At 51.8% G+C, this 12,674-nt stretch overlaps 1 protein-coding gene across 1 annotated transcript in view; it reads left to right on the plus strand.

Annotated features, from left to right (window-relative positions):
• Nucleotides 1-1,763: 1,763 nt before the first annotated feature.
• Nucleotides 1,764-12,674, plus strand: part of WNT7A (Wnt family member 7A) — a 43,703-nt gene continuing 32,792 nt past the window's right edge. The window contains exons 1-2 of the mRNA XM_069865693.1: nt 1,764-1,901; nt 3,318-3,544. Of these exons, the coding sequence (XP_069721794.1) occupies nt 1,831-1,901; nt 3,318-3,544 (298 nt within the window). The 5' untranslated portion in view covers nt 1,764-1,830. The remainder of the gene's footprint in view (nt 1,902-3,317; nt 3,545-12,674) is intronic.

A 12,674-nucleotide genomic window follows, 5' to 3' on the forward strand; every position in this document is an offset into this window, starting at 1 on the left:
CTGGGATGCTGTAGGACACCTGGGATGCTGTAGGACACCCGGGATGCTGTCGGACACCCGGGATGCTGTAGGACACCTGGGATGCTGTAGGACACCCGGGATGCTGTGGGACACCTGGGATGCTGTGGGACACCCGGGATGCCATAGGATACACGGGATGCTGTGGGACACTTGGGATGCTGTAGGACACCCGGGATGCTGTCGGACACCCGGGATGCTGTCGGACAGCTGGGATGCTGTGGGACACCTGGGATGCTGTAGGATACACGGGATGCTGTGGGACACTTGGGATGCTGTGGGACACTTGGGATGCTGTGGGACACCCGGGATGCTGTGGGACACCTGGGATGCTGTAGGACACCCGGGATGCTGTGGGACACCTGGGATGCTGTGGGACACCCGGGATGCTGTGGGACACTTGGGATGCTGTGGGACCCCCGGGATGCTGTGGGACACCTGGGATGCTGTAGGACACCCGGGATGCTGTGGGACACCTGGGATGCTGTAGGACACCCGGGATGCTGTGGGACACCTGGGATGCTGTGGGACACCCGGGATGCTGTAGGACACCCGGGATGCTGTAGGACACCCGGGATGCTGTAGGACACCCGGGATGCGGGTGTGTGCTCCCGGAGGGCCCGGGGCGGCCGGTTCCCCGCGGGGCGGCAGAGCGAGGGGAGGAGCGTCGGGGCCGGGGCGCGGGGATAAAACGGGGCGCGGGGCGGGCGGCCCCGAGGCGGCGGAGCGCAGGTTGAGCCCCGCGCTGGCGGCGCCGGGCGGTGCGGGAGCGGCGCGGGGGGGGCCGATGCCGCCCGGCGGGCCGGGGCCGGCCCCGGGGGCTGCCCCCGGCGACACCCCCGGCGACACCCCCGGTGAGACCCCCCCGAGCCGCCGCCGGGGCCGCGGGAGGGCTCGCAGGTGAGACCCGCCCGCCGCTCCCGCTTCCCCCGCTTCCCACCGCCCAACCCCCCCCGGCTGGACAACTCCCTCCTCTGGAGAACACGCCCAAGGAGCCGAAGAAGAGGGAGGAAAGAAGGAAAAAAAAAAAAAAGGGGGGGGGGGGGGGAAGAGAGAAGGAGAGACGGTGCGCATCGCAGCGGGGGGAGCGCCCGCCGGGATCCCGCAGGAATAACGCGCTGCGGGCGGGGGCAGCGCGGGGCCATGGGCAGCGCGGGGCCATGGGCAGCGCGGCGGGGGCTGCTCCGCTCCCCTGCGCGGAACTGACCCGCACCGAGCCTCCCCGCAGCCCGCACCCGCCCGGACCCGCCCGGCTTCGCGGAGACCCGCATCGCCCGGACCCAACCGGACCCCGACCCGCACGGCTCGGACCCGCACAGCCCTGACCCGCACCGACCCGCACGGCTCGGACCCGCACGGACCCGCTTAGCCCCTTCTCAGCCCCTCTTAGCCCTTCTCAACCCCTTCTCAGCCCCGCTTAGCCCCATCTCAGCTCCTCTCAGCCCCGCTCAGCCCCTCTAAGCACCGCTTAGACCCTTTTCAGCCCCCCGCTCAGCCCCTCTCAGCCCCGCTTAGCCCCATCTCAGCCCCGCTCAGCCCCGCTCAGCCCCTCTCAGCCCCGCTTAGACCCTTCTCAGCCCCGCTCAGCCCCCGCTCAGCCCCTCTCAGCCCCGCTCAGCCCCTCTCAGCCCCTCTCAGCCCCTCTCAGCCCCTCTCAGCCCCCGCTCAGCCCCGTTCAGCCCCGCTCAGCCCCTCTCAGCCCCTCTCAGCCCCCGCTCAGCCCCTCTCAGCCCCTCTCAGCCCCGCTCCGCCCGGCCCCGGGGGCAGCGCTGCGTTTCGCATGTTGGGCTGAGACACCGGCAAGCCGGGAATATGAATAGGAAAACAAGGCGCTGGATCTTCCACATCTTCCTGAGCCTGGGCATCGTGTACATCAAGATCGGGTAAAGGAGTCCTTTTGTTTCGCTTTTCTCTCTCTCTTTTCCGACAGCCGCGCTCCCCGCCCAACCTGCCCAGACCTGCTACCGGGCAGCTCGGGAACTCGCGAAAAGAGACGGGGACGGCGGGGATCGCGGTTGTTTCTCAGCAGCCCCCGCACCGCCGGGGGTCCCCGGCCCCGGGACGCTGCGCGGAGCGGTGGGGAGGGGGATGCGGTCCCTCTCCGCCCCGCACCGAACCCCCTCGGCGGCTGCAGCCCCGCACCGGCGGGGGAGAAGGGAGCTGCCGGCTCCCCGCTCCCGCAGAGTCCCCTCTCCCGCAGCATCCCCGCTCCCGCAGCATCCCGAGGTCTACAGCATCCCCGCTCCCGCGGCATCCCGAGTCCCATAGCATCGTCGATCCCACAGCATCCCTCGGTCCTGCAGCATCTTCAGTCCAACATCACCTCCCCGATCCCGCATCACCCCCCTGATCCCGCATCACCCTTGGTCCCACATCTCCCGGTCCTGCAGCATCTCCCGATCCTGCAGCATCCCCCCCGATCCCGCAGCATCCCCCGGTCCCACAGCATTATTGATCCCGCAGCATCCCCCGAGCCCGCAGCATCCCTGTCTCCAGCGTCACTGCACACCCCTGTGCAGCCTGGGGCTGGGAGCGTGGGTTGCCCCGTTCCCTCCTGTCCAACAACAGAGGGAAAACCCTCCCAGCGGTGCCCACACGTGGCCCGGGCTCCGCTGCTGCCTGCGCTTTCTTGTCCCAACGAGGAAGTTGGGTCCCGCTTTTGGCAGGAGCCCATGCGCTCCTGAGCTCGGTTTTGGCTGTGGAGACAGGGAGAGGGAAGGTGGGGGAAGGTGCGAGCTTTCCAGGGGCACCTGCCAAAGCTGCATCCTGCGGCGTGGGAAAGCAGCGGCATCACGGCATCCTCCTGCAGGATGAGGAGGGCAACAAGGCTGGGGAAGGGGCTGCAGCACGAGGGTTATGAGGAGCAGCAGAGGGACCTGGGGCTGCTCAGCCTGGAGAAGAGGAGGCTGAGGGGAGACCTCATCAGTCTCTGTAGTTGTAGTTCCCAGAAAGGAGGTTGTGGTGAGGTGGGTGTGGGCTCCTCTCCCAAGCTCAAGTGATGAGTCGAGGGGAAATGTCCTCAAGTTGCACTAGGGGAGGTTTAGGTTGGATATTAGGAAAAATGTCTTCACTGACAGAGTGGTGAAGCCCTGGCAGAGGCTGCCCAGGGCAGTGCTGGAGTCTCCAGCCCTGGAGGGGTTAAAAATATCTAGATGTGGCCCTTCAGGACATGGTTTATTAGCCACAGTGGGGTTGGGTTGACAGTTGGACTGGATGAGCTTAGAGGTCTTTTCCAACCTTAACGACTCCATGATTCTATGAGCATCCCCTCAGCCACCCCTGGTGTTTTGTCCTTGCAGGGGTTTTTCCTCTGTGGTGGCCCTGGGAGCCAGCATCATCTGTAACAAGATCCCGGGGCTTGCTCCCCGGCAGCGGGCCATCTGTCAGAGCAGGCCCGACGCTATTATCGTCATCGGGGAAGGGTCCCAGATGGGCATCAACGAGTGCCAGTTCCAGTTTCGAAACGGGCGCTGGAACTGCTCTGCCCTAGGAGAGAGGACCGTCTTCGGGAAGGAGCTCAAAGTAGGTATGTCGCCTCTCTGCTCACTAGCGACCGGCTCCCACCCACGCGACACCAAAGGGGGACACGCGGGCATTGTCACGGGGGGGCAGCTGCTGGCGTTTGGAAAGACCAGCTCACACGGCTTGTGCCAGCCAGGCAGGTCCATCACCTTGAGAGGCTTCACCTGGATGCTGTAGCTGTTTTACTGATAGGTTTGGATGTCGGGGCTTCCTCCTAGCTGGGTACCTGCTCTGGTTCCTTGCTGTGGTTCAGGAAAGCGCTTCCGCAGCCCTTAGCTTCCACCGCAGCGCTTCACTGCCCTGCTCCCACAAATTTCCATTTGTGTGCATGGGACAGCAGCCCCATTTCTGTGCTTAAGGACATGAAAATGTGTGTGATCCTGGTTAAAGGTAGTGGTAAGAGAGGGGTTAGAAATGCATATCTGGGGTGCAGACACTTCCACAGTGATACTGGCCTGGTGTTTCTCTCTGTTGTGTCTCATTATAAAAGTTGTCCTCCATATGAAATAGTTATTCCATAGCAACTCTGTCTAGTGCCCTCCCTCCCAGCCAGAAAGAATGGGTGTGTTCTGGTTTGAGACATCAGGACATTTCCAAATGGACTGTCCCGGTCAACAGGCAGAAGATCCCATTTCCAGTTTCCATTTCTTTCGGTTATTGCAACAGTACAAAAGAAATCAAAATTCTTGACTAAAACAAGCGTTAATAATGACGAACAGAAATAGCTCAGGAAACAGAGCTGGGATTAAGTCTCTCATACCCCTGCACTGCAAACCACAGAGTAATGGTGAAGCTTATTCAATGTTTGTTGATTCTACACTACCCAAAATACAAAAGCAAGAAATCTTTTGCAAATACAGGTAGAGCCATTTTTAGAGCTATCATTGAAAGCTAATTACTCAGAGTACGGCATTCTGCAACCAGAAGCTGAAGTTGGGGATGTGTGGTTTCCAGCCTTGAGGTCTCTCTGCCTCCTAGATCTAGATGCAAAAAACCAGAAAATCAGTCAAACAGTGATAGAAACCATGGCTATTTTATGAGAATGGACTGAGAGCAAAAGCTAGAAGAGCTCCAGGCAGTAGCACAGCAGCTGTGCCTGGCTTCTGGCTGGCTGGGAAGCCCTTTGGACTGCGCGGGCTCCAGGCACCATTTCATTATACATGGAACAGTGGCAGGACCAGCCCTAGTACCTCATTCATTGCATTCTCCTGCAAGGCAGAGCTGCAGCGCTGCCACCGCTCTGAAGGTCCCAAGAAGTTAACGGCAAGTGTATTTTATCACTCGTGTGCACGCTGACATGGGTATTCTCCAAAACTTAGATATTTAAGGAAAGAACAGCAAGAGAACAAGACGACTGCATTTGAAAGCCCCATGTGAGTTACTGGTCTTTTGACACCTTTGATAAGACTCAGAGTGAGTCAAGTAGGGACTACAAAACCGACCCTGCACAACACCGTGAAATGTCTGAGAAAGGACCATTTCTTCAGATTAGCTCATTGTTTCTATTCCTTGAGCTGAGCTGTTCCTGTCAGTGATCCATGCAAGCATTCACTATTTAGGTCAGGGAGGAGGCCGTTTGGACGGCTGACGGCTTTGGGCTCATTTACATTAAGAGTAACATTTCCTCAAACAGAAAATGTGAGAAGGATTTCTTCTTCTCCAACAACTTATGAAACTGCAGAGTTATTGTGGTCTGTTGGATAAACATGCACTCAGTTCCTCCCCTCCTCCCAAAATTGAATTATTTAGCTAGCGGGATATATTTAGGTCCTTTTAAAGAAAGTCAATATTAAAGGAAGTAGACTTTGATCTGTCTTTGAGGTGACAACTCTTAATACGTTCTATCTATCCATTATGGGGCTAAGATGGATTGGGCAAATTCATCGCTGGTTTCAGAGCGCAGTCAAGTGTTGAATGTCATCCAAATGATAAAATTCGTTAAAAGAATAACCAAAACCTTCAATTTTAAACAGGTTATACATTTTTATGTAAAGTCTATATGCCCTAAACCCATCCATCAAATCTGGTGCCCTCAAGCAGGAGGAGATCAGGACCATGTGTCCTACCCGAAGCAGGAAAGAGAGAGATGTGTGACATCAAAAAGAAAGATGTGTGTGTGTGACCAGCAGGTGAGGGAGGGGATTCTGCCCCTCTGCTCTGCTCAGGGAGACATGAGAGTGACTTCCAGTACTGGAATGGTTCTGAGCTGCAAGAGAGGAGACTGAGATCAGATCTTAGGGAGAAATGTTTTGCTGTGAGGTTAGGGAGGCCCTGGCCCAGGTTGCCCAGAGCAGTGGTGGCTGCCCCATCCCTGGAGGGGTTCAAGGTGTTGGATGGGGCTTTGAGTCCTTGATCTAGTGGGAGGGGTCCCTGCCTATGGCATGGGGTGGAACTGGATGGGCTGTGAGGTCCTTTCCAACCAAAACCATTCTGTAATTCCATGAGTCTGTGACATAAAGGATGATGTAACAAATAGGATGTATTTTAAGGTTCCTGTGCACAAGAACAATCCAGGTTAACATTAGGGCAAAGACATAATACCCCTGTGGCTTTTTTAATTGGCACCATCATATCTAGAATCTCAGTCCTTTGACCCGGTCTGTACTACAAGTCTCTACTCAAACTGCAACTAATGCATTCGTACTTTTTATAGCATTCAGCGGGCGATTACATCTCTCTGCCGATTGCATCCTTAAAGTCATTACCTCGGGAGGACGCAGGGCACCTTTGTCTTACCCCTGGCAATAAAGTCAGTGGGCCGTTCATGACCTCATTCTGCATTCTCTGTGAGGGGGCTTTGCTCTGGAGTGGTGCTGATGTACTTGCTCTATGATTAGGCTATGACTTCAGAATGATGGTAATGAGGCTCCCCTTGCCACCGCAGCACTGAACGTGCGCGACGAGCAAAGCCTAAGATCAATTTGGGAGGATGGGCTTAAGTAACTCTCATGCTAATACGATTCTCGTGTGTGAGTCCATACAATTACGTTCCCTTGGATACCACACATTCTTGTGAACTATTACCCAATCCACAGTTTTGTCGGCACATCAAGTTAATCTCTTCAAAACCAGGTTTCATCACTTTCACCTTTAGTGGCTAATGTCTTTTATGAAAGTTATGCAGTTGTACCCAAACTACATTCTCTTGTTGCCACTGCAGGGTGATTCAGGAGGCAAACCCTCTCCTCATGGCTCTGCTGTTGTGTGGTGGAGGGACCAGTGACCACTGACGTAAGGAAGGGGAGATTGAGATGAGATCTTAGGAAGAAATGTTTTCTGTGAGGGTGAGGATGAGAAGCCCTGACCCAGGCTGCCCAGAGCAGGGGTGGCTGCCCCATCCCTGGAGGGGTTCAAGGCCAGGTTGTATGGGGCTTGGAGCCCCTGATCCAGTGGGAGGTGTCCCTGCCCATGGCAGGAGGTGGAACTGGATGCGCTTTGAGGTCCCTTCCAACCCAAACCATTCCATGATTCTATGACCCTGGCACTTTGTTTCCTTGGTGCTTCTTTTTCCTGTTTTTAAAATGTCAACAGGGGTTCAAGCCTTGGTGACTCACTTTGAAGTCGGTAGAAGGGAAGCATCAAACAAAATGTTCCTATTCTAATCTGTAGCATGAGTGTGTCTGTATTTTAACAAATTCATGTCTAATCAGTCTTCCAGTGCTAATTTAGTTGCAGAGCTATAGTTAGCAACCATTTAAATTTAGCCATGCTTCATACGGCGTTATTGTGATGATGGCTTGAGTTTCCAGCTCATTCTAGCATGCTTCCAGCCAGGACACAGCATATGCTCTCTGTTTCTTGTGTCATTTTATCTAGTTTGTCCTCCAAAAGGGAGATTCTTCCCTACTGACATACAGCAGATATCATGACAGCTGGTGATGATAGTGCCAATGTGCCAGGGGAGGGTTAGGTTGGAAGTTAGTCTTCCCCCAGAGGGTGATGGAGCACTGGAACAGCTCCCAGGGAAGTGGCCACAGCCCCAAGCTTGACAATATTCCAGAAGCCTTTGGCCAGCACCCTCAGCCCCACGGTGTGAATGTTGGGATGTCCCATACCTGGACAGGAGCTGGACTTGATGATCATCGTGGGTCCTTTCCCACTCAGGACATTCTGTGATTCTGTGAAGAGAAATAACAGTAAAAGTGACATCAATTTGACAGGAAACATAAAAGTTGCAACCAAGATCAACACAAGGACTTCTTTTTCTAGGCGATTTTGTGGCCACCTTATTAATAATGTAAAGCCACGAAGAGAATTTTAAAATACCCATGGAGATGATGCAACACTGCAATTACGGACACTTCTAAAACCAAAGGTATTTGTTACGGTGGTCAGCAGCTCTGTGCCTGAAGATGCACACAATCAAACCCAAGATTTTAAAGCAGGATAGGCCAAAAACCCCCTGCACACGTCTCTTCAAGTGAAATATGGTTCAAGCCTAAACAAATGAGCAGCCAGGGGTGTCTTTGATAGAATCTGACAATCAGATTTGAGCTCTGGTGGATCACAAAAAGAGTAGTGCCAAAGGCTTTTCACCAGGCACCTGACTAGCCCATTTTGCAGTGTGCAACTTTGGGAATGGGGAGTCAACAGTAACTATGCTCTTCGTGATGCTCACAAGCCGAGGAGTAACTACACCATTGATAGCTCCTCTTTATGGAATCACAGAGTCACAGAATGGTTTGGGTCAGAAGGGACCTCAAAGCTCATCCAATTCCAACCTCCCACTGGATCAGGTTGCTCAAAGCCCCATCCAGCCTGGCCTTCAACACCTCCAAGGAGGACCTCAAGGTGCACCAGGGGAGGTTTAGATCGGATATCAGGAAAAATTTCTTTGTTGAAAGGGTTCTTGGGCTCTGGACCAGCTGTCCAGGGCAATGGTGGAGTCCCCATCCCTGGAGGGATTTAAAAGATGGGAAGATGAGGTTCTTGCAGATGTGGTTTAGTAGTGGACAGGTACAGCTGCACTGAATATATTATCTCAAAGGTCTTTTCTAGCCAAACGATTCTATGATTCTATTCAGTGTGGCCCATGTTTTGATGGATAAATACTCTGTTTTCTGAACCAGTGGTGTTATGAAACCCTTGAGATATAGAGAAAAGAAATATCATTCTAATTAACAGGAGCCTTGCTATCAACTCAAGCAGGGACAGAATTTGCATTTCTATGTTAAGCTTCCAACACTTACAACCAGTTTTTAATATCAGTGTCTTGCATGAGAATGGCAAACAGAGACCAGGGCTGAAATACAGCCTGAACATCCCAAACCCAGCCTGCTGCTCTATGCCAAAAATTCAATCTTTCTCAGCAGGGACTGTCACAATAAGATAAAACATTGCCCTAAGGTCAACTGCAGTTGGAATTCCCACCAGAAGGTTTTCATACCTGCCTTTGGATGTGTCTTGTGAGTACATGTTTCAGAGCAACTGAAAGATTACATTTCATTAGGAAGGCAGAGGAACTCTCTCTGCTCGCAGGGTCAGCACGTGGGGGTCTCTGAAGTCGGGCAGTGATGTGGAGGGATCAGACCTATTGGAAAAGGGGAAACTCCGTGAACTGCAAAACACAGGCTGTGATTTTCATAATGCACATGCCTTGAGCTGTTCTTTTATAAGCTTAAAGAGGGTATTTTCAAAATAGTCACTATACCTGCAGTGTTTCCTTTCCAGGAATTTAATGTGTTGATGAAACAGATCTTAGCTTGTGAAAGCGGGCAGTTTCTAACACTCTCCCCCCCGCAAGCCTAAAATGCCTCTTACAGCAACTCAACTTATTTTTACTACTCTTTGCAATGACCAGTCTGCTAGGTTATTTATTTTCATTGCAAGTCCCTACAATATTTTAAGGCTCCAAAACCCTCAACACTTGAACTGTTATGGTTCAGCTGGACTGGATGATCTTAGAGGTCTTTTCCAACCTTAGTGATTCTATGATTCTATAAGAAAAAGCAATTATTTTCTTAAGCTACGGTCATGCCTGCTAGGTTAAAGAAAGATAGAAATGAAGAACATGCAAGCCATACATCGCCTACCACAGAAGGAGGAGGCGCACACCGAAGTAGACAGAGTTCTGTTCTGTTCTGTTCTCTCCCTGCCCATGGCAGGGGAGTTGGAACTAGATGATCTTTAAGGTCCCTTCCAACCCAAACTACTCCATGACTTTATGATATGACTCTATGATTCTGTTCTTCATTTCTCCCAGCTGTGAGTTAGGACCTCTGTAGGGAGATGTGAGGCAGCGTTAGCTGTGGCACATAATTGGTGAGGTACATTGTGTTTTCCATCTTTATACTTTCACGGTCATAGTTCAGCTCACGGCACTGCTGATAACTCCCTCTCTGACCCTTTGGCTTTAAATAGCAGAAAGTACAATCCATGTTTTCCAGTGAGATAGACAGAAATTTGTCTTTTTATTTCCCAGTTTAGTCAGTTTATGAGGGTGATTGCGGGCCAACCTATTTAAAACCATGCTTAGTGGTACCAAACTGCTGAGCACATACTGCCTTCCCGCAAGGGAATCCACTTTGTCTTGCAGGCTTAGGTCCTGTTGCCGACACAACATCAAGGTCTTGTGCTTCTTTTAAAACTAAGTTCTCATTTCTAACCGGTGTGAATGAAGCTCTTCACAAATTGTTCAGATTTTGAAGTAACAAAATGAAGTTAGCCAAATTAAAACCAGACTGCAGAGCACTCTTTGCTGCTGGTACGCAGGCTTGCAAAGTGCGGTCTCACAGACATTTATGTACAGGAGCAAAGATACGTGTGGGAGTGTTTGCAGGATCAGTGCCCAAGGCATGCAGATGTTGAAGAGAATTCCCTACCCCTGGAGGTGTCCAAGGCCAGGTTGGATGGGGCTTGGAGCAACCTGGTCCAGTGGGAGGTGACCCTGCCCATGGCAGGGGGGTTGGAATTGGATGAGCTTTGAGGTCCCTCTCGGCTCAAACCATTCTGTGATTCTATGAATTATGCTCAGTGGCAGGAGAGGCACCTGTGCTGATAATATTGTTGTTTGCCCTTCCCGGTGATAATCTTAGCTCTTCCCCTTATGACATCTGACACTCTGTGGTGTGGTTGATGGTGCAGAGCTCAGAGACAAAGTTAGAGCCAGCCTGGGATTCTCACACGCTGCTCACTGAAGGGTCTGAAGACAGGACTGCAGTGCTTGAGAAGATGGTTTGCATCAACAGAGAAGATCTGCGGAGATATTGGAAGCCACAGATGCCAAAGTATCTGCCATTCAACACTTCTGTACCTTGCTGCAACACTTCGTGTACCTTGTTGAAGTCCAGAAAGGAAGAGAAAGACCAGAGAAATGTTTATGTCTGAAGCATGAAGAAAAGCCTGTGTGTTCACCTGACCCTGAAGCACTTGTTTGGGCTGAGGGCAGCCCAGGTTTGGATGGAGGTGGCAGAGCCGTGCAGAGGTCGGTGCCCACACCCCACTGATGGGTCAGGAGAGGGACAGGCTCCTTCTCCCCATCAGCCTCAGCGCATGTGCACTGAGCTTGACCATCGCTAGTGGTAATGTAGAGGTTATACCTGGAAATGCTGCCACGGTTAGAAATGCCTTGTAAATGACCAGAGCAACCTCTGAAAGGCTGCCAGCTCCTTTTCTGAAGTCTTTAGTGCTTGGAGTTCAGCTGTGGTGTGTGTTTAGCCTTTGCTTATTTGGCACAATGAGAAGAACGTGTCATTTGGGAGCTGAAAGGACAGCTTACAATTGTTGTACACATGTAGCTCCACCACTCCTGGAGGTCTCAGGCAGCCGTCATTTTTAATTCTACCAGGTAACTCATCACAAGTGGCTTTATGTACACCCCTTGCATGTCACTGGCTGGAAAAGCCTCCACAGAACCCTCTGAAGTTGATCCATCTGGATTTACCAGTCCTCCACAAAGATCAACGGATCTGTTCATTATAGGATTTTTAAATTCAATTTTTAATTTTTCCCCGAATATTTTTAAGACATTATAGATTTTAATCCAATTACACTGTAAGGATTGATTCAGTGGGAACTGGCTGCAAGAAGGGTGGTTTTCACCCAATGTTTCTAGCAGGAGATTGTTCAGGAGAGAGGTAGAGAAGCTCATGCCGAAGTGTGCATTTCATTTAAATCTTCTTTGAAATCTCCCTTCTGATCTCACTGTTTAAAACATCCCAGTCCACTCTTGCAGCCAGTGAGTTTTCTAGCCATTTAATGAAGGTGAAGACAGCAGAATAGCTGTTTCCACATACTTCTAGCTATACAGAAGAGGAACGTGCTTAAAGACACCATCAGCCTACTGACTATTTTTGCTAGGAAAGAAGTGTTTCGCTTATTCTGGCCATCAGCTAAAGTGGCCTTTGTCTCTCATACAGTGTGATGATGCATCGCTGCCAGCTCTGTCCTTGCCCTGTCCTATGTTTTGTATCATTTCTCCTGCTTTGCCAGCTTTCTTTTCTTGTGAGACCCCATCTGGAGTCCTGTGAGTCCACAGGAGGGCATAGAAATGATCTGAGGGCTGGAGCATCTCTGCAATGAGGACAGGCTGAGAGAGTTGGGTTTGTTCAGCCTGGAGGAGAGAATGCTCCAGGGAGATCTTAGAGCAGCTTCCAGTACTGAAAGGGGCTCCAGGAAACCTGGGGAGGGTCATTTTACAAGGGCCTGGAGCAACAGGTTGAGGAGGAATGGCTTTAAATCGGAAGGGGGAAGATTTAGGTTAGACATTAGGAAGAATTTCTTCACAATGAGGGTGGGGAGGCCCTGGCCCAAGTTGCCCAGAGCAGGGGTGGCTGCCCCATCCCTGGAGGGGTTCAAGGCCAGGTTGGATGGGGCTTGGAGCCCCTGATCCAGTGGGAGGTGTCCCTGCCCATGGCAGGGGTGGAACTGGATGGGCTTTAAGGTCCTTTCCAACCCAAACCATTCTATGATATTTTTGTCTTCCTGAACCAGATGTGCTGTTCCTCCTTATGAGGATTTTGTGATGCTACAGTCACCACCACCTACAGTTTAAAGTAAATTTGAGAGAGTTCTCAGTACTGAGTTGATATCAAAGCCTGGCCTGTTTCTAAAGCCAAAGTCTTGATATTTTACCACTAAATTTTCAGAGGGAGAGTAAGACACAGGTCTACGTTTGCTGTCAGATGCACGTCAAA

The sequence above is a fragment of the Phaenicophaeus curvirostris genome, chromosome 11 (assembly GCF_032191515.1).
Source record: "Phaenicophaeus curvirostris isolate KB17595 chromosome 11, BPBGC_Pcur_1.0, whole genome shotgun sequence".
Taxonomy (NCBI): Eukaryota; Metazoa; Chordata; class Aves; order Cuculiformes; family Cuculidae; genus Phaenicophaeus; species Phaenicophaeus curvirostris.